Genomic DNA, 21,727 nt, shown 5'->3' with positions numbered 1-21,727 from the left:
TTTTATTATGTCAGGTTAATCACAAAAACCTCCATTCAAAGTTGTGGGAACAATCGTTTTTTTTTTATGAAAAAAAAAATAAATAATAATAATTAAGCCACAATTTGATGTTCCAACCTGAGAGTTATCTTACTGTTTGTACAGAATGTAGCTGCAAAATGTCCTATAACTAAATGGAATAATTTTGTAACTAGGGCTAAAACAGCCCTACACCAGAACCAACATGTGCTTTTTTTTTTTTTTTTGTAAGCAACCAGTAATTTCCATTTAGTATTGTCTCGGTCTCTATGGAAACAGTCTTTTCACTCTCACCATTCAGAAAACGGGTTAGAGCTAAAAGCAAAATGTACATTAGTCCAGACAGATCACACAAGGTTGTTTTGATTCAATCCTTTTTAATGACCTGTTAATCATTTTCTGTACAAGTTCTATAGCCCATGTGTTAAAGAGTCCTCCTGTAGTCATTTCACCTGAACGTCATTTGGCCTATTTTTCTGAGCTCCCTGAACAACCAAGCTCTCCATCGCCCCTTCAAACATCACAATTTTGCAATACATTTCGGCACAGGCTACACACACTCTTCCAGACACCTGCAGCTCCAGGTCTTCAAACACTGCAGGACGATGATAGCAATTTCATACATTTACCGTAAGTTTCCTACCACCAGATACTGAAACATCCCCTCAAGAGGATACACTAATAAGATTCCAGCATGTGATGCTGTAAACACATTAGATGGTAGCCCAGCGCTACAGATGGAGATACAGATCTCCTCTTCTGTCCGTAGATGTTAGTAAGGAAAGAAATAAGGGAATGCAGTGCTGGGAGGATTTGGGAATGCACACTGAAAAGGAAGTAAGAGGTGATTGGCCAGGCACAGGGGAGTGAGGTACTGCACGTCTCCTCGGTTCAGGAGAGCCAAGGGAGAGTCCGAGTGAACGCTGGTGTCTACAGAGAGCTGGCAGTGTGGGAGCAAAAGATTTCGGGTTTCCCGAAATAAAAATCTAACATTACTGGCAAAATCGAGCTTCGTCTTTCACCACATTTTCACGGCTATGCTGGAGATTTTGGTTGTTAATGTAAACAGCTTGTGATGCCTTTTGTCCGTTTTGTACATAAAATGTAAAATGCACAAAAAAGAAAAGAAAAAGTAATGCATTCCAGAAAAGAAAAGGGAGGAAAAAAACCTGCTGGATGAAAGGGGGTGTGTTTGAGACACTTGACAGTCTAGAAATGTTCTATACAGCTAAAATCTCTTAAAATGATCTGTACAGGTTTAATACTGGCTCTAAAATACTACTCTCCTGACGACACACTGCACAACAGACTCCTACCCTGAGATGTAACAAGGAATGCTGGGATAGGTAGTCCTTTTTGTTTTGTTTTTTTATCTAAAATGTAGAGACTTAAAATTCTTACTGTGACACTGCCAACATTTACCACCTAGTGGTAAGCATCGATTAAAAAAGTTTTGAAAAGAAAAATTAGTGTTCAACACAAATCTTACAGCAACAGTAGTAGGTGTAATAATAATAATGACAATATCTATTATTATTACCCTATATAAGAGTTAGTGCTTGTATATACACATGTATAAGTACAATATAGATCAAAAGTGTTGAACAGGTAACAATCGTACGACTTTCGCTGTCAAACCTTTGACAGGTGATGTATTATACACACATATTATACTCAAAGTCATATATAAATGTCTGTTGTGTATGTTTGTATACAAATGGTCGCTGTACATCAGTCTCATGCACAGAAACTTGTAACCCAACTCTTTTTTTGGACATGTACATCATATTTACACAGTCAAGGAAATGGCTTCTTAACCCAGCCAGGTTTAATCTCTTTTTTAAAGTAATTATATCATGCCTACGCTAAAAACAGACACTCGATTACAGCCCAGTTAAACCCAACTGCAACTTAAATGGCAGCTTGCCCTTATAAGGACAGCGGGCGGAATTGCTTTAGGCCAGCTGAGCCTCTAGATGGCAGCATGACATGTGGCATCGTTTAATAATAATAATAAAAAAAGAATACAGAGTACAAAAATCATTAAAAAAAAAAAAACCTGCCTCCTGTTCTTACCTAAAATTCAAATGTACAGTTTAAAAAGCATCACTGAGAGATGTTCTTTTAGTATTGTTTTAGTGCTATCTACATAATTACACAAAGATCAGTTTAATCACCCTTTTAGTTCCTCAGTTTACGCCTCTTCTCCCTGAAACATGCTACAGCACCTTCTATTGCATCCGACTCGTTCGCTCTGCTCCCGTTAGCAGTAAAACTGACATTAGTACGTCTCGTCATACTCGGCTCAAAATCAAGTTCCACTCATCAGACAGAGTCAATGAATAATTCTGCCACTGTTCACCCACCCTCGTGTCATTTCAAACCTACATGCTGTTATTTCATCTGCGAAACACAAAAGAGAAAGAGTTTAAAGAGCAAGTTCACCTGTCATTTCCAACCTACAGACTTTCTTCAATAGAAGATTTTTCTATGTATGAACAAATTTCTCAAAACATCTTCTATGTTCCACAGAAAGAATAGTTAAAATTTTGGAACGGAATGCAGGTAAGTCAATTATGAAAAATCTCTTTAGTGCAGTTCTTTTCTATATAATGTAGGTTCACAGCTCCAAAACAAAGACAAAGCGCATGTTTGGTTTAGAAAAAATATTAATGCATGAATTTTCTATTTCAGTCTGCTCAAACAAAGCAGGTGGACAGCTTCAGAAAACTCTGAATATAGCACAAAAGTCAAGTGAACTACTTCTATGGTGCTTTCTGGACCATTTTAGATCTAAACAGAACTTGTTGCATAGAAAAGGGCTGCTTTAAAATCTTCCTTTTTTGTTCTACGACGATAAAAACAATATGTAGGGCTTGCAACAACGTGAGAGTGAGATAAATGACAGATTTTTCATTTTTGGCAAGCTATTCCTTAAAGTAAACCCAGGCTTTAATTAAATTGCACTAAATGAATTCAGCTTAATATGATCCAGGATTAAGCATTAAATAGTATCTTGAAAAAAATGTCTTTTAAATGTTCAAATCTTAAAACTTAAACCTAGATGTGCAAGAAAAAACCTGGACATGAAAGCAGAATTCAATGGTTCTGTCTGACGGTTTAAAAATAAAACTAAACTAAACTGAACCGGCTGAGGATGAGCCCAATCTACAGTATTGGCACCACTTGTTATTTTCATCTCTTCCCTCCCACACACTCAACAGCATAGCTTTCTGCTCGTCCTTCCTGTTCCTGATCTAAACCCTGAGCCCTCCCGCATCCCAAAACCCTGAGATCTATCTTCTTTTAAGTAAAGGTGTGCCCATCTAAATACTGTTTCTTCCCTCTGCCTCCCTGGACTCCTACACGAGCTACGAAAGGCCTTTTCTCCTCAGAACGTTCGCCTGCACCATCTGAACTTCCTGTCTGACCCTCTACGAGTAGGAGAGGTGGGATCCATTGGAAATGTGCGATGTCACTGATGTACTTCGGCTCAAGGCTCCATCAGCGCCCGACCCGCCGGCACCTCCGCCCGAGGCTGTTCTCCGAAGTGGACCTGGGCTGTTTCTCAAAGCCATCAGGCTGGGGCCCCTCACCGCCAAGCACTCACCCCTTCCTCCGTAGCCACTCTGAGAGGAAGAAGAGGAGGAGGAGGATTGAGGAGAGGATGAGGAAAGGGAGATGGGCGGAGGAGGTGGTGGTGGAGGGAGGAGAGCAAGGGACTGGGCAGAGGGATGGGAAGAAATGTGATGCGCGTGGCCATGAGAGGAGGATGAAGATGAGTGGTGGTGACCTCCTCCTCCTCCCCACTCTCTCTCTCGGCTGTCGCGGTACAGGTGTGGTGTGCTCTGGTGGTGGTGGTGGTGGTACTGCTGCGGTATGTAGCGGAGGTGATGGTGCGAGGACGAAGACGCTGAAGAAGCTGGCGAGGCAGAGGAGCGAGAGCTTGGAAAGCCACGGGCGCCGTTGCCGTCTGAATCCCTCTCTCGGCTGGAGATTTGCTCCCCTTGGCTGAAGCCAGCTGTACTGTTTTGACTTCGCCAAGAGGGCGGCGCCGCTGAGTTTTGGACGCCGTGGCTCCACTGGCTGCCTGAGCGGGGCACGGGACGGGACGGCCAGCCCCCGGGTCCGGATGAGGGAGGGTTGGGGTAACCCTGATTGTAAGCCTCAGCAGGGATGCCGCTCAAAGCCATGTTACTAAAGCCCAGGCGCATGCTCTCCGAGTCAAAGGACTCAATTTCTCGAGCTTGGTGTTCGAGCAGAGCCCGGATTCGCTCAGAGCGCTCATTCTGCAGAGACAACATCTCCTCCTCGATCTGAAGAAAGGCAAAGGGGTGACCGAAAGAAAAAGAGTGAAAAAAGTGGACTATGCATCAGATGCTTATTATTACACTATTATAGTGTCATCTTATTGAAATCAATTGAGAGTTCAGTTTAATTTATATTATTATCAATGCTGAAAACAGTTTCATATTACAGCTTAATATTGCTTAAACCATGATATATTTGCAGGATTATTTTTTAACCATAAAATGTAATACTGACATTTTGATCAATTTAATGCATCCTTGGTGAGAAGGATATATATATATATATATATATATATATTAAAGAAAGGATATATATATATATATATATATTTATTTATTAAAGAAAGGATATATATATATATATATATATATATATATATATTTATTTATTAAAGAAAGGATATATATATATATATATATATATATATATATATATATATATATATATATATATTTATTAAGGATATATATAAAGGAATATATATATATATATATATATATATATATATACGTGAGAAGGATAAAAATATATATATATTAAAAAAATCCCCAAATTTGAAAGCTAGTGTAAATAACATAAGGACAGTTGACCCCAACATGAAAAATCTGTCATCATGTATTCACCTTCTTCAAAACCTGTAAGAGTGAGTTTCTTCTGATGAGCATTTGAGATATTTTGAAGGATGCGGATAACCATGCAGTTTGATATGAAAACAATATTAAAAAAGAAAATGCTATGGACGTCAATGGGGACCGGAAATGGTTTGGTTACCAGTATTCTTCTAAATATGATCTTCTGTGTTCAGCAGAAGAAAGACATTGGTACCGGTTTGGAAAAACGTGAGTAAATAATGACAGAATGTACTATCCCTTTAAAGCAGATCATTATGTTTCGAACAGGTTTTTTCCATCATAACCGATCCATTCAGGATTACTCTTACCCTCTGCTCAAGGAGAGCTCTCCGTATAGACACTCTCTGCTCCAGGTCTTTGATCTCTCTCTCGTGTTGCGTGTCTGTGTGCATCTTTATTTTGCTCTGATAGGCGTTGAGCAGCTCCAATTCCTGCTGCAGCTGCATGCGCAGCGCTCTGTACTCATCCTCCTGAGTCTCATCCAATCGCAACTGTTCGGTAAACAAAAGAGGCAGGACATCAGTAGAGAAGCAGCCAATAAAGAGATGTAGGTCTAGTGTGGAACAGGAACTGTGGTTTAAGTGGGAAAACCTCATGAAACATGTCAAGAAAATTTCTTACTTCTTACTTCGAAATCTAAATAAAATATTTTGTTAAACGAAAATGAAGCATTTTAGGACAATTAGTTGTTGTTTTTCCAAATTATTGAGATGTAATAAATATGAAAAAGATAACATTACTAAAAGCACTTAATTACTGCGTTTATATTACGCAGGCATAAAGATAGTATTCAAATAAGCCAATGAGAATAATGGGAATGGGAGAAAATGTTCTTGACTGGTTTGTGTGACATTAACTCAAATGGGTGTTTGCATACATGCATTCTTCATTCTGGTTACTGCACGTCATTCTGTGATTGTGCACCACTGAAAGTGAAATAAAGCATAAAAGAATGTCTCTCCTTGCCTTACTCACAGCCTGTGTGGACAGCATGTCTTTGATGGAATGGTCGTACTGCTCAGCCAGGATGGCCAGTTTACGCGTCTGCTCCTCTTTGAGTCTCTTCAGTACGGTTTTATGCTCTGATTTGGGAGTGGTCTCCAGCAGGTGGTTGCGCAAGGCTTTGTACTGCCGTGTCTGAATCTTACAGGTGTCTTGGAACTGACGTTTGATCTGGAGCTCTTTCGTCTGAAAGAACAAAGTGCAAGAAACATACTTGAGCACCTGACAATAGCTATTCCTCTGGTGTGTATTTACATCACTAGAATCTTTGATTAGATGTCATTTAGATGGTTCAGTTTAACAGAAGTTCTTTGTGGTATCTCACGCTTGCAACTGCCAAACAGGTCTCTTTTCAAAAACAAACATCAGTCAGTGAGCATTAAGGCCCGTTCACACCAAGAACGATAACGATATTAGGGTCCACACCAGCGAACGATATTGTTTGTGTATTCCAAGCGGATGCGCGTCTGCTGTTTTAAATTCTCAAGCTCATTACAGCAGGATTGATTCGGATTGGTTGGCAATGTTTTTATTGTTCATCAGAAAAAAAATCTGAAAGTGATTCCAACGATATCGTTTCTCTGTGCCTTTATCGTTATAGTTGTGGTGTGGACTTATGGAGTGAGTTTTGGTTCTTTATTACATGCGAGAAAATAAAAGATCTGAGAGAAAAAAAAAAGTTTGAGGGAAAAAGTTATCACACTGATAGCAAAAAAACATTTCATGAGAGAAAAAAGAATATTCGAGAGAAAAGGTTTTCATGCCAATAGCAAAAAAAAATAATATTTGAGACTAAAAAAAAGTTTTGAGAAAAAGTATTTTCTCATAGAACATAAAAAAATATACATTTGAAATTTTTTTACATTATTCTGAGAAAAAAAATCTCTCTCAAAATACTTTGAAAAAAACTCTCAAATATATATTTTTTGCTATCAGTGTGAAAATATTTTCTCTAAAAAAAAAAGTGTTTCTCTCGAAATGCTTTTCTTTGCTCTTGATGCAATTTCTTGCTCTCGTGTCAGGATTTTGCTTTCACTGTGAGAATTGTGTCATGGGCGGGGCCACGTTCCTATTGGCCAGTCGGGTGAGCATCGTCTTGTCTTGGGAGTCGAACTGAATCATTACACCATTGTTCGGTTCACCTGCATAGATGCCGCCTCTGCCTTATGGCTAGTTAAATTGAGCACGGACATATGACACTCCAATGTTTGGGTAAGATGATGACACACAGCTGGCTGAGCAAGTTCAGTATCACTGAAGATTAAACATTAAAAAAATAGCACTCATATTCATGAATAAATGTGTATTATATTATTTGCTTGCTAATCGCTAGTAAAGCTAACCAGCCATCATGCTAGGTAAACTTGCAAACTCACCTGGTTTATACTATGTTTAAATCAAATGCCAAATTAATGTTTTGATTTAGATAGTTTCACGCCTTATTTAGTGAGTAGTGAGTGAGCAGTGATTGATATACCGTTTGAAAGTGTCCCACCTAGTTTTGTTTAAAATAGTCTTTGTATGGTTGTTGCACTACATGTTTAGCTACACTGCATGTATAGTTCACAAACTCAGCTACACGGGCTTATTCTAAATATTTTTTACCATCTAGCCGAGGTCTAGAGCAGACAAGGTAAATTGCAGGTCTAGAACTAACTCTTACATTAGCAACCCACAAATATGTTTGTGCCTGTACTGTCATGGTAATTATTTTTTCTTTTAAATCTTTCAAACGGTTTATAAATCACTGTCTAACGTTAGCTAGTTGTAGGGTTGCCACCTTCCATGCATACTAACGTTAGTTGAAAGTTGTACGGGAGGTTGTATGAACAAGCAGTTACTCTTCAGGTGCTTTGAGGCTAGCAAGTGCAAAGGTAGAAACTAGCTCACTACTCACTAAATAAGGCGTGAAACTATCTAAATCAAAACATTAATTTGGCATTTGATTTAAACATAGTATAAACCAGGTGAGTTTGCAAGTTTACCTAGCATGATGGCTGGTTAGCTTTACTAGCGATTAGCAAGCAAATAATATAATACACATTTATTCATGAATATGAGTGCTATTTTTTTAATGTTTAATCTTCAGTGATACTGAACTTGCTCAGCCAGCTGTGTGTCATCATCTTACCCAAACATTGGAGTGTCATATGTCCGTGCTCAATTTAACTAGCCATAAGGCAGAGGCGGCATCTATGCAGGTGAACCGAACAATGGTGTAATGATTCAGTTCGACTCCCAAGACAAGACGATGCTCACCCGACTGGCCAATAGGAACGTGGCCCCGCCCATGACACAATTCTCACAGTGAAAGCAAAATCCTGACACGAGAGCAAGAAATTGCATCAAGAGCAAAGAAAAGCGTTTCGAGAAAAACACTTTTTTTTTTTTGAGAAAATATTTTCACACTGATAGCAAAAAATATATATTTGAGTTTTTTTTTCAAAGTATTTTGAGAGAGATTTTTTTTCTCATAAATAATTGTAAAAATTTCAAATGTATATTTTTTTATGTTCTATGAGAAAATACTTTCTCTCAAAACTTTTTTTTAGTCTCAAATATTATTATTTTTTGCTATTGGCATGAAAACTTTTTCTCTCAAATATTCTTTTTTCCCTCATGAAATGTTTTTTTGCTATCAGTGTGATAACTTTTTCTCTCAAACTTTGTTTTTTCTCTCAGATCTTTTATTTTCTCTAGATTCTAGATGGTAATTAATTCTAGATGGTAATTAATAACCTTAAAAAAAATAATAACTAGGAAATAACCTTTCCATTTTGCAACAAAAAAAAAAAAATTCTGAATTTAGTCCAACCCTGCAGTGCATCTCACAAGCACTAAAGATCCCCTCACCTTTAAGCTCTTGGGTTGCTGGCGGACCTCCACAGCGTGTTTCTGACGGAGTTCCTGTTCACGCCGCTTGTTATACTCCATCTGGTTGGCCAGTTCGCTCTGGTGCTGCGTTCGGATCAGGTCGGCCCGAGTGTGCTGGACCAGCCCCAGCTGCCTGAACTCCAGCTCTTGAGTGGTCTCGTGATGTCTCAACAACATCGCACACTCCAGATCCTTCTGAGTCTGACGTTTATTCAAGTCCTACAGACACAAGTCAAGATATAGCAACAGATGCCAGATCAAAAAGTGAGGTAGAAAGCGAAAAGGAATGGGAAAAGCCCTCATAAATGTGTTAGTCTAACCTCTCGGAGCAGGTCCTGCTCTAGATTGTGTCTGGCGAGCAGCATCTTTCTCTTATATTGTCGGCACTGCAGCTCATAATACTGCCTCTGGCGCCGTAACAGCGAAGCCTCCTCCTCAGCCTGGATCTGCTGCAGACACTCTTTCTGCCTCACCAACCATTCCTGCTTCTCTCGCTTCGGCGTGGACTGGTTCTCACTCAGCTCCTGGTGCCATAGTAAAGGATATCAGGGGGACAAGAGCAAGTTAAGGATAAGTAATGGGACTGATGAATATGATGCGAAAGACGTGAACAGTTTGACCAATGTATTATCTCTTGCTACATCAAGTAGAGCTACTCTTATTTCATAGTCATGAAGCCATAAGGACAGCGAACTGTTCGACAGCGTACCTCCTTGAGCTGCTCCTTGCGTTGCCTGTACTGGCGCTTCTGGGAATCCAGCAGGCTGTTGAGTTCTTTCTTCTGCTGGTTCAATATGTGCTGCTGAAATTTTTTCTCTTCCGTTTGTGCAGCTTTAATCTAAAAAAAAACAAAAAACAAATATAAACACACAACCATTAAAAAAATTTGGGGAAATTAATACTTCTATTCACCTAGGATATATTAAACTGATGAAAAGAGACAGTAAAAGCATTTATAATGTTGTTTCTATTCACCATAAATAATGAAAAACAATGCATCCAAATCAGGATATTAGAATCATTTCTGAGGGATCAAGTGACACAAGACTCGAGTAATGGCAGCAAACTTAGCTTTCCCATTAAATGAAGATGATATATCTTCAAAAATATCAATTAAAAAGATATTTTTAATTGTTATAATATTTGTTTTTACTGTATTTTTGATCAAACAAATGCAGCTTTTGTAATAAAACGATATTCCCATTGTTGCACGTAATAGAACAAGGGATTGTGAGAGGTCTAGTACCATTTTCTTTTTTATTTCTCACCTCTTTTTCCAGGATGGCCTGATGTTTCTTACTCAGCTTGTCGGCTTCACCGCTGAAGTTGTTTCTCTGCGTCTCCAGCTCTTTGTCCAGTCTGAGCTGATGTTCATCCATCTCAGACTTGAGTTTGTTCTCCAGAGCCAGCAGTTGTTTCTGGTGCTGCCTCCTCATGCGCTTGTAACCGGACATCTGCTCCCTCAGAGCTGAGCCCTGCTCATGCTCCTGAATCTGACGCGTCACCTGGAAAGAGAGAAAGAGGGAGTTGTCTGTCTTAACGTCCGATATAAAGAGAAAACATGGCCTCTGAGCTGCAGGTTAGTCAGGAGCTCACCAGCGAGGCTGTGCGGATGGTGGCGAAATGGTCTCTGTTCCTGTGCACCCTCCTCCGAGCAGCCGACGACGGCTGCTGCGGAGACTCCATCTCCGGCTGATATGGGTCGTCGTAAATATTATCCCGTGCCTGACAGACGGATTGGACAATTAGAAAGAGGTCAAGGACAAGATAGTTTCAGAAGACACTGTGCACTGTCCGGCCTCGTTTACGTACAGTGGGGCGGTGAATGATGGAGCTGTTAGACGTGACTGTCTGCTCTCCCTCCTGCATCATGGCCATCTCCGCACTGTCATCGGAGCCGTCGGCCAGGCTGTTGACCGAGGAGCTCTGGGAGCTGGCGCTGATGGACATGGAGGGGACAGACTGAGAGCTCTCCATACTGTTCACCGTGCCCATCTGCAGGAGGTACTGCTCTGCTTCCTACACACACAAACAAACAAACAAGGATGTCATGGTCTTTTCCTGTTTTCTGCAGTATAGAATATCACAAAAGAGCAGACACTGGGCTGAACTGGACAGAGGGATCAAAGACAATGCTTGGCCATCCTTTGGATGTACCTCTTCCTCCTCTCCTCCTTCCTGTGTGGGGCCATTGTGAGTTTCCTGAAACAGGATCTTCTTCATCTTCCTGTACTGCAGGTTGTCCAGCTCTCGCACGGCGTCTTTGGTGCGCGTGATCAGATCCATCACTACAGAACGGGGGCGCTCTCGGCATAGAAAGTGGTGCTGTGAAGGGAATACACGGTGTGAACCACAGAGCTTCATTACACAATCTCAGTGCGTCATATGTGTCTTACTAATAATAGCTATTTATGATTTAATTGTCCATTTTATCACTTGCAGTATATGCTTACTGCAAATACAGCTTAAGATGGGATTTATTAGGAATCCAGTATGAGCTATTAGTCACCAGCCATTAGTGTAAAGGTCCCTTTTGTTTCTTAATTGGACTATTTCTACTTTTTCTATTGTTCTTGTTATTCTGTTTCTAGCATAATACAAATCAATGGCAACCTTTACAATCATACGCTAAAGCTGCAAATCAGAAACGTATGTTACAAAAGAGTTCTTTCAAAGAATTGCTGCCATTTACCACTTGTTACAACAAAAATTCTTTTATCATTGCTAAACTTTATATTGATCAAACATTCAACATTGATAAGAAACATTTATTGAGCACCAAATCAGCATATTAGAATGATTTCTGAAGGATCATTTGACACTGAAGACTAGAGTAACCAGATTTTTACATTACATAAGAATTGAAAATGGTTACTTTTAAATTGTAACTTTTCACAGTATTGCTGGTTTTACTGTATTTTGGTTGAATGAATGCAGCTCATAAAAAGTCCTTTCAAAAACGGTGTCTTTGACCTCAATCCTCTGAACGATACAGTAGTGCGTGTACTTTTTCAAATGTCTCTAAATTTAGGTCATACGGTCTTAAAAGTATGCTGATGAGAGATCATAAACGCTCTTTGATGGATCAAACTGATCACATGTAATGGCCAAGGAAGTAATGGTTGAATTTGCAGTTCAAACAGCCAAAAATATTCAAAAACCCCTTTCCATTTTCAAAACACGTTTGAGCTAAGAATCGCCCCTTTCACATGGGTTCTGCCATACATTCTTTTTCAGTATTTGAAAAAGACATTTCATCCAATTTTGTTTCTATATTGTACTGGAAAATAAAGTGCATAATAACTGTGATTATTTCAAACGAATAACAACAAGGCCATTAGGTAATGATGACAGACCTAGCAACAACAAAAGTTCCAAGGAGGAGAGAAAGTGTGTGACCCTGGGAGCACAAAACCTTAAAAGTCTTAAGTTGCTGGGGTATATTTTTTACAATAGCCAAAGTAAAGATTGTACTGGTCAAAATTATCTTATATATTTTACTTTTATGTGAAAACTCATTAGGATATTAAGTATAGATCATGTTCCATGAAGATATTTTGTACATTTCCTACCATAAATATATAGAAACTTAACTTTTATTTATATTTATTAAAATTTACAAATAGAAATATGCATTGCTAAGAATTAATTTGGACAACTTTAAAGGTGATTTTGTCAATATTTAGATTTTTTTTGCGCTACAGATTCCAGATTTTCAAATAGTTGTATCTTGGCCAAATATTGTCCTACATCCTAACAAACCATACTTCATCTGAAAGCTGAATAAATAAGTCTTCCGTTGATGTATAAATCTCAATTTCGAAAAAATTAACACTTAAGACTGGTTTTGTGGTACAGGGTCACATATTTGATTGAAATAATGAATATGGTGTCAGAAAGTGTGTGTGTGTGTGTGTGTGTTCAAGTCTCACATTGAGCAGCACATCTGAGGTAGGCCTGTCCTGAGGGATCTTTTGAAGACAAGAGTCCACAAAGTTACGGAAGTAGTCCGACCTGCATTAAAGAGAGAGAGAGAGACAAAGGAAAAGTTAAACACACACAGAATGCATAAAAGAATTTATATACAGAAAACAAGACACTACAATAAAAATGAAAACTGTCATTTAAAAATGTAATTTTAAACTTCTTTTCGATAAACAAATGGACACGGGCTGCCCAGCCATTTTGAAGTTTGTTGTGGAAGGCTTCCAGCCAGCAACTTCCAGTTAATTGAGCTGTACAAAAACACTTGATCATGCCGCTTTATTTTTCAGGCTAGAGATCGTAAACATATCATACTGTTTTTACTGTAGTGAAACAGTACAAAATACAATCTCCTCTTGTTTTATTTCTCTCAGAATCAGAGAACATTCCCTTTCATTACAGGTACATAGTCCATGGACATGTTGATAATGGATGATTTATTATTTTGTTACAATAAATTACTGTAATATCTATCTATCTATCTATCTATCTATCTTCAGCTTTTGTTGTGTAGCACTAAATTCTAGAATTATACTTTGAATTATGTACTTTGCAAAACAGACAAACAGAAATATTGATTGTAAATGAAGAGGAAAAAGACTAAACCAAGCGGTTGAAAGAAGGAAAGAACAGGAAAAAAAAAAGTTCTCACCAGTGGTTTGACGCCAGGACAGGGCTTTCGTTTTGCGCAATGTGGTATAAGGCACTCATAGCATTCATATTGAACAAGGGTGGCTTCCTTTCAGCTAGACAGAAGGACAAATAGAAATATAAAACCAGTGCAAACACACACAAAAAGAATTCATTCAGAAGAAAAGGATGGGAGATCAGAATTAGTGCTGCAATGACAGAGACTATAGAGAGGTGCGAGTGAATAAATGAAAATGCTGGGAGGTTGAGGGGAAGAGTAGAAGTTATCTTACAACCCAAAGCAGCTTAGAGACTAAAAACAAATCCCCTCCACTAGCAAACGACATAGACACAGCACAGACTCACAAGCGGCGAAACACGCTGGCCTAAATAAACCCCCTTAATACTCGACACGACCTGGAGTTTCAGAGCTCCGTGGGAGGTCATGGATCAGTTTCAAACCATCACAAACCTAGTTCGATGCAGGTGATGCCGAGAGACCAGACGTCCACCTTCCCGTCATACTGCCCCTCGTCCATGGCTAGTATCACTTCTGGGGCCATCCTAAACACGAGAGGGGACAGGACTGATAAACAGGACTGTCTTTGCTCATTTGAAACAAATAAAAGCACAATCTACTGCTCAGAAACTTTAATATTCACAATACAGGTTCTTCCCAGTTCACCCAGCCTATTTTTGGACAAAGGACTATGCCAAATTTAGCAATTTACAACAAAGATTTTATGGCCATCAATATGACTGCCTTTTATTTGGCCATGAAATGTGTTGAAAAGGGTAATGCAATCCCTGTCATGACTTACAAGTAACTTACTTAAGTAAGTAAGTTACTTTCTTTGAAGTGTTAAAGGCATAGTTCACCCAAAAAAAAAAAAATCATTAATTGTCATTATTTACTCTCCCTACTGTTGTTCCAGAACCGTAAGACTTTTATTTAATGATTGGTTCTTTTCTGGATCAGTACCATAACAAGCATGCGTCGTGATACTCTCGTGAATGGCGGCAGATACTCATCCGGAAAAGAGGAAATCGTTGAATAAAGTTATTATTTTGGTTTTCTTTGTGCACAAAAAGTATTCTCATATCTTCATAACATTACTGTCGAATCACGGATGTCACATGAACTTTTTAACAATGTTCTTGCTACCTTCAATGTTTACATGAACAGCATTTATTTGAAATATAATTATTTAGGGACAATGCAAGCGCGTTAACTTCCAAAGACTGGTTTCCCTGCTGAATGTAAGTATTTATTTCTTACTGATCTTTCTAACACCGAACTTTTAAACTGCAGTGTATTGTTATATCAATGTATAAAAATGCTCTAATTACTTGTGCACACTCATTTAGGAGAAGAAATCCTGACTATGATTATATGATGACTTCAAGTAAAATCAAATCATAGAATAAAGTCCCCTCAACCAAACAATTGCATTTTCAACTTACCAGTAAGGTGTACCCACAAAAGAGTTAGCAGGAGAAACAATCGAGGCAGAGCCAAAATCTCCAAGCTTCACCTGACCTGGCTCAGTTAGCAGAATATTACCTGCCTTCACATCTCTGGAAAAAGAAAAACACCGAAAATAAAGACCTATGCATCTTTCAGCACTGAAAAAAAACAACAATCAATATTGACAACAAGTTGAGAAACTTCAGCAAAGCGAGCTGGTGTAAAGATAAAAACAGAGATCAGGAAGGGTCTCACCTGTGTATCATGTTGTGAGAGTGAAGGTAGGCGAGGCCCTGAAGTGCACCGTGGGTAATAGCAGCTATTTCAACCTCCTGCAGAGGCTTCTTATGCACTGTAGGATCAAAAGACTAAATATTTCACAGTGGAAAAAACCAGCACAGTCTAGAAATCTGATGATAACAATATTTACACCTACATACACCAACTGATGATGGTACAACTACAGCACAGCAAATATAAACAGACACCTCTAATGTCAGACAGGACAGCTGAGGAGAGCAGGACAGCTTTATTTGAAAAGGAAGGAGGACGTGAGGAAGGGTAAACATGAACTACTCACCCTCTAAAAGATCAGAGGCTGATCCTAGACAGTATTCCATCACCAGCTAACAGGAGAGACGGACAACATTAGCACACGGCAGACAAACACGTCGCTCACATACATGTGTGTCCGTGCTTACCCATGCTGTGTGCTCCCTGAGGTAGCACCCTTTGTATTCGATGGTATTGGGGTGTCTGAGTTTCTGCAAGAACTTCACCTCCTTTATGATGTCCTGCCATTTCTGGGGACCAACACGCCAGGCATTAGTGAAAATGTGATTTGTGAGTTTTAATCAGTCTGGTTCAGTACTACATAGGTTCAAATCGCATTTTGATCCTGACCTCATTAGACTGCTTGCCACTGAACGACATCTTCTTGATGGCCACCACTTCGTTGGAACGCACATCATGAGCCTGAAAGAAATATACGGTCATACAGAGCTCGTGCACAAATGTCCACGGCACACGAATCTTGGCATGGGTTGCTTACGAAGTACACGGCTCCGAAGCTGCCATGACCGATCTCGCGGAGATCAGAGAAGAGCTTCTCAGGATCATCCCTGTAGAAGAGCTCAGACACCTCCGAGTCCTTCGGGGTCCCAGTACGCACGCTGGCAGGCATGACGCGCTCCTAGGATGGAGAGAAAGAGAGAGAATGTGTAACTATGAATGCGAAATAAGCAATTGTGTTGCATTATGTCTATCTGCAACATCACAAAAACAAGGCACTTCTCAACAGGCCGAATCTTTACGGAGATATAACTCAAGACTTCCTTTAAGACTGTCATTATTGATGATTACGGCAATCGGACGATCATCGTGACTATTAATCAAGTAATTACTTAACTGATTACTTTTCATTGTAATCCAGGGTTTTAAAAAACTGAGTACACAAGTTAAAGAGCAATCATGACAGCCCTATACGTCCAAAATGAATAAAACCTAATCTTAGAGCAAGTAAAAATGGATGTCACCAGACACTACCTTCATTAAGATGATAATACATAGTTTAAGTAGCAAGATAATGACCTTGATATAGCCTTAGTGATGTATGTGATTTGAATCAAGGACACACGGTCTTTGAAAACAATATCTCAAGAAACTTTTTTACTGCAAAAAATTATGTATTGTTATATTGTATATTGTTGAGCATACATTTTAAAAAAACATTAAAAAAAATACATATTTTGAATGGTGGTGTAACGCTCAGTTCAGCAGGCTACAAGATTTTAGACTTTTTTTTTTTAATATATATATTTTTTTTTTTACTCCCGATGCCGATATCTTGAAAAGCAGGGTGGCCAATAAATAGCTAATATAAAGCAGATTTATTATTATTTTTATTCATATTTAAGAAAGAAAGACTTTAGATGTCAAAGTATTTTATTCAAATAAATAAATATTTAATAAAACTATAATTAATAAAGAAAGTAAACACTAACCAACAGGGCACTCAATTTTCTAGGAGAAAGTGTGTGTGCATTGGGAAATGGGAATCATATTTTTACATACAGCGTACAGTGAAAATGACAAATATGACAGTGGGCAAATGCATAAAGAGCAGCATAATTTGAAATCATAAGTTTATAGTTTGAGAAAGTATTATAATGTTTGCCTATTACTAATAATATAAAAGCAATCGTTATTATACTTTTTGTATACAGTAATTCATTTGCTTAACCGTTCCATCTGGTTATTAGACATCCGTATTTGACTGTTAACAACGACAGTAAACAAGAGAGAGAATGTGAGCACTGTGTGTGCACAGGTGCTGCCGTTTTCAGAAAATGTATCGGCCAAAGCCGATATTTAAAAATAAAATCCCAAATATCGGCCCATATATCGGTCGACCACTAGTGCAGTTTGACATGTTTCTTGTTCAAAACACACACACACACACAAAAAAAAAGAATCATAATAAATAAAACATTTTACCAAAATGCAGGCAAATGTCATAATTCTAAAAAACAAAAACAAAAAAAAAAACACACATTCTTGGTTGAGGTGAAAATGTTTTTCAGAAATGGAACCAAGTGTGAAAAATAATCAAGATACCACTCTAAACTTGTAGAGTGAACTCCTCTCATCTCTTCTCTGGCTTAGCATATATGCCACAATCTGGCATCTGCAGCACACCATAAAACACTCAGAAGTCTGTGACCCACTTAGAAGTTGTGAGACTTGGTGCTGCGCATTAATAATGAAGATGCAGTAATCTGCCCTGGTTGGATGATTCAAAGTCAGATGTGTAAGTTCCTTCTTTTTCATCTTATCCATGTTAGCACACCCAATGCTGTTTGTGTGCACGGTGGGAATATTGTTTGAATGTTGCCAAAAATGGTGAAGAAAAAGATCTAATCTGGTTAATTTACATTCAAATACAATCCATAAAGTACACGCACTTCTCAAAATGTAAAGAAAATCCTGATGGCCTCCATCTCATTTGCATATGCATGTCAAACTCACACATTATGCACAGACAGTGGGAAACATAAATATGTATTGGTTTAGTACAATGTTTGTGAGGGAGTGAAAAAATATTTTTGGGCTACATTAAAGTGATGCCATTAACTATTCTTGTTACAGTAATTATCCTTTTTTTATATCCAATTTAATGTTACTCTAAAAACAGCTACAATAAGAACTTCAATTAAAAACAGCAACATTGCCAAATGAAATACATTTGCATGATTTACAGCCAATATTTGGCAGAAACCTGACCTGATGAATCCATTCACGTGATCTCCATGCTCTGGGGATGATCGATACTGAAATCTGATCTAAATGTTTACAGGGTACTAGCAGCCCATCTACACTCTAATAAAAAAACTCAGATATGTAGACCATGAACACATTCTCATATTAGTTTGCTTCTCAGACAGGTGGAGACTTGCATTTATTGAGATTCTTTCTCTCTTATCTTGATGTCTTTACTGGCTCTTGAGGCTCAAGGTTTTACGAGAGCACAAACAAAATCCAAACAATTCCAAACTGACTTCACTGAGTCTGTTGCAGAACTGTGAAAAACCACAAACACGGAGCTGTTGTATCAATTCACAAAAATGTAAATCTGAAACACAGCCACCTTGCATACTAAACTATGATTTAACAAACACAACAGACTGTCAGTATGAGTCTACACGTGAGGATTTACCCTTGATATGTTTCAATGGCATGTAAATGAATAGAAACCACGCAGATATTTGATTTAAGAGATGGGTGAGGCCTATAGAGTCAACATGGACAGTTCGAAACCTATTTTTACCTCTGTAATCTGACAAGCTTCTGAATGAAACACAATATCAAATGGGAAAGGGTGGGACTTGATGTGATCTATTGGGAGTTGACAATGGAGCCAGATGGCTGAAGGCAAGGGGGTTGAAAATGGGGATCTGTGATGTAGCAGTAGGAAAGGAGAGTCGTTTCCTTATTTTAAAGAGGATTACTAAGACAACACTGTTCGTAAAAGAAATTACATACATTAAGAAAGCAATTTGGTCCATTTCGGCTTTAAAAGTTGTGACAAACTGACCTTTTCTTCAGTATTCAAGTGCAACAGATTACCAAAAACCTCAAATCTAGGGTGGACTCTATTGGCTGGTTGTTGACTGGATTTTGAGTTTTGGTCGGGTTTTAAATGGACTAAACGATTTGAGAGAATCCTGTAGATTTTGAACACTACAAGGCCAAACCTATTTTAATAAAGGAAACATGCACGATTGTTCACGACAAGATCCATTACAGGCTTTCAGGAAATAATCTTCATTTCATGCTAACTCAGAACAAATCTGCCGTGGAGCACAGAGGACCTGTGATAGACAACAACTCCGAAAACAACTCCAGAACAGACACACAGATCGAAATATAATCCTTCAACCAGACACCCCTGCACAATAAGTCAGACGGTGACTCAATCACACCGCAGGAGACCAGCGAGAAAGTAATAGCCAAACAAGTTCATCGGAGTTTTAAAGCTTTTAGAGGCATAGGAAACTTTTGTAATTCCTGGCTGCTTTAATGAAGACTAGAAAATCCATCAAGGAGACGCACATGTTGTTTGGGCTCAGTGGATCACCAGTACTTCCTTTGCTTCAAACAGCCTGATTACAGGGTGGTGGGGGTCTATGGGATGGAGAAGCCTATTTTACACTTCCTGTTTAAAGAAAGGAGGTTCACGTAAGATCCAAGTGAAAACCCACAGCTGCAAACCAACCCACAATACCACTTTTTTTTGCACATCTGTATATTTAAGGGATGGTTCACTCAAAAATGAAAATTCGGTCATCCCTGACTCACCCTCGTGTCATTCCAATCCCATTCGTTCATCTCTGAAACTCAAATTAAGATTTTTTATAAAAGCTTAAAACGGTTCTGACCTTTAACTTTAAGTTAATGTAACCCAAACTTGGATTCAAAAAATTCCCAAAAACAATGATGAATTGTTTAAATGTAAATAAAATCCAAAATGTAAAATCTGTACATTGTATAAAGCAATGATTTTTCTTTTTCTTTTGATTATGTTTACCATGTCTTTATACAGTTTTAGACACAATGATTTCCAATTTAAGGAGTAAAATATATCATGGTTATTAAAAAAAAACAATCTTCATTAAATCATCATATGGGCTTGGATTATGGATGAAACATCTGTTAACCCCACCTGATTTCTATCTTCAGTTCACACATATAGGCTCCCAGACCTGGGTGTGTCATCCAAGACTGACAAGTGCATCTTTACAAAGCATTGATGAGGTCTTTGACAGTCTTCTAACATCGCACAATAAATATGAAGTATTGATTACACTCAGCCTGATGTGCTATTATTGTACTTAAACGGTAGCCAGTAATGTTCCACTGAGTGCACTTAAGTCCATAATGTGTTTGTGCAGCTGAAGCACACCTTCCACATTACTAAAACCTTTGGACTTTGTGTGCAGGCAGTGCAGCACTTTTGTTGTCCTCGGGGCTGAATGAATTTTCAAGTGCTTTAAGAAAAAAAAGTGTGAAGATTAGCATACTATTGTATAAATGCTAATCAGGGATGGAGGGACAGAATCAGTATCCGGTGTTCTGCTGGAAAAGGGAAACTAAACAATAGAGAAGCACACCAGCTGTCTCTCCAAACTGCATTTTGGAGTATTAGAGACACAATATTGTATAAGACGCTCACTAGGTTTTGAGACTGATCCACTAACTTAAAAGGGAATGATTTGGGTTCAAACCCACGGTTATAATGTAGTGATGGACGATGTCCGGCTAGTTCATGACAGGCTCGAGATGAGTCTGTCAACAGCGACAGCCTGAAATCTGGACAGCTGGAAAAGTCTCCCAAGCACCTTTATGTTATAAACTCAAGTGTTCAACTAAAACAGAGTGTCTTACCGTGGCGTGCTGCGATCCTGCTCCTAATTCCGTGTGAATAAAGTTATCCGGCTTCCTCTGCAGATAACCGTGGCTTTTGCTGTTTTTTTGTCCGCTGCGACGTTTCAAATCAACACACGGTCCATATTTCTACCAACATCCGCCTACTAGCGTGCTTAAGAGTATAATATGATAACTGTGAATGTCGTACAATACTTTAGTGTCTATGAAGTCTTTATCTCACTCTTTCTCTAACGGCTCGTTAGCCAGCTAGCCAAAGGTTTGCTCTTTGAATACGGGCCGCGGCTGGTGTACCTGCTCGCCCGCTCCCGCGCCTAGCATATTGCACAGTTACATCCGCACTTTTGATTCTCGGTATGATTTGAAGACTAATTTTATTACGTGTCCGATTGTCTTTCTATCTAACCCCCTTTTTTGTCCAGGAAACGCAAAATGGCTTCGTGGGGCGGGAGCCAACCGGAAAGAAGGTCAAAATTATTTACCGTGTGTTTCCGGTGAAGAGTGGCATTGGGAATCTGCCATCTTGAAAAGGTCACAGACGGGCACGCATATATATATATATATATATATATATATATATATATATATATATATATGAATATGAGTGTCTGTGTGTGTGTGTGTGTGTGTGTATATAAATCGGTCTACACTTGTGTTACTGAGCACTTCTTCTTTTGCCGAGATAATCTATCCACCTCATAGGTGTGACATATCAAGACTCTGATTAGACAGCATGATAAGGCTATTGCGCAGGTGTACCTTAATCTGTTGTGTACAGATAAGGGGTGCTCGGATCAGGATTTTTGAGGCCGATCGTCGATCATAGAAAGCAGTAGCTATCGGCCGATACCGATCACCAATACTG

At 38.8% G+C, this 21,727-nt stretch overlaps 1 protein-coding gene across 2 annotated transcripts; it reads right to left on the bottom strand.

The window, feature by feature from the left end:
- Nucleotides 1–378: 378 nt before the first annotated feature.
- Nucleotides 379–21,339, bottom strand: LOC113046837 (serine/threonine-protein kinase TAO2-like). 2 transcript variants are annotated; one of them, XM_026207882.1, is made up of 20 exons: nucleotides 20,863–21,339; nucleotides 15,971–16,111; nucleotides 15,823–15,894; nucleotides 15,621–15,722; nucleotides 15,500–15,545; nucleotides 15,175–15,271; nucleotides 14,916–15,029; nucleotides 13,924–14,015; nucleotides 13,474–13,567; nucleotides 12,770–12,851; nucleotides 10,995–11,162; nucleotides 10,650–10,856; nucleotides 10,434–10,562; nucleotides 10,106–10,342; nucleotides 9,547–9,675; nucleotides 9,158–9,361; nucleotides 8,817–9,056; nucleotides 5,928–6,149; nucleotides 5,270–5,452; nucleotides 379–4,334 (listed from the first exon to the last, which is right to left on the bottom strand). In XM_026207882.1, exons 2-20 carry the CDS (start codon nucleotides 16,100–16,102, stop codon nucleotides 3,453–3,455), a joined length of 3,432 nt encoding a protein of 1,143 aa, XP_026063667.1. In that variant the 5' UTR covers nucleotides 16,103–16,111; nucleotides 20,863–21,339; the 3' UTR covers nucleotides 379–3,452. The 2 variants fall into 2 exon arrangements, with proteins under 2 accessions (XP_026063667.1, XP_026063668.1); XM_026207883.1 differs by having other exon boundaries at nucleotides 5,937–6,149.
- Between the last annotated feature and the right edge of the window lie 388 nt (nucleotides 21,340–21,727).

The sequence above is a fragment of the Carassius auratus genome, chromosome 28, assembly GCF_003368295.1.
Source record: "Carassius auratus strain Wakin chromosome 28, ASM336829v1, whole genome shotgun sequence".
NCBI classification, from domain to species: Eukaryota; Metazoa; Chordata; class Actinopteri; order Cypriniformes; family Cyprinidae; genus Carassius; species Carassius auratus.
The sequence above is the reverse complement of the archived record's forward strand: the minus strand, read 5'-3'. Positions and strand labels throughout refer to the sequence as shown.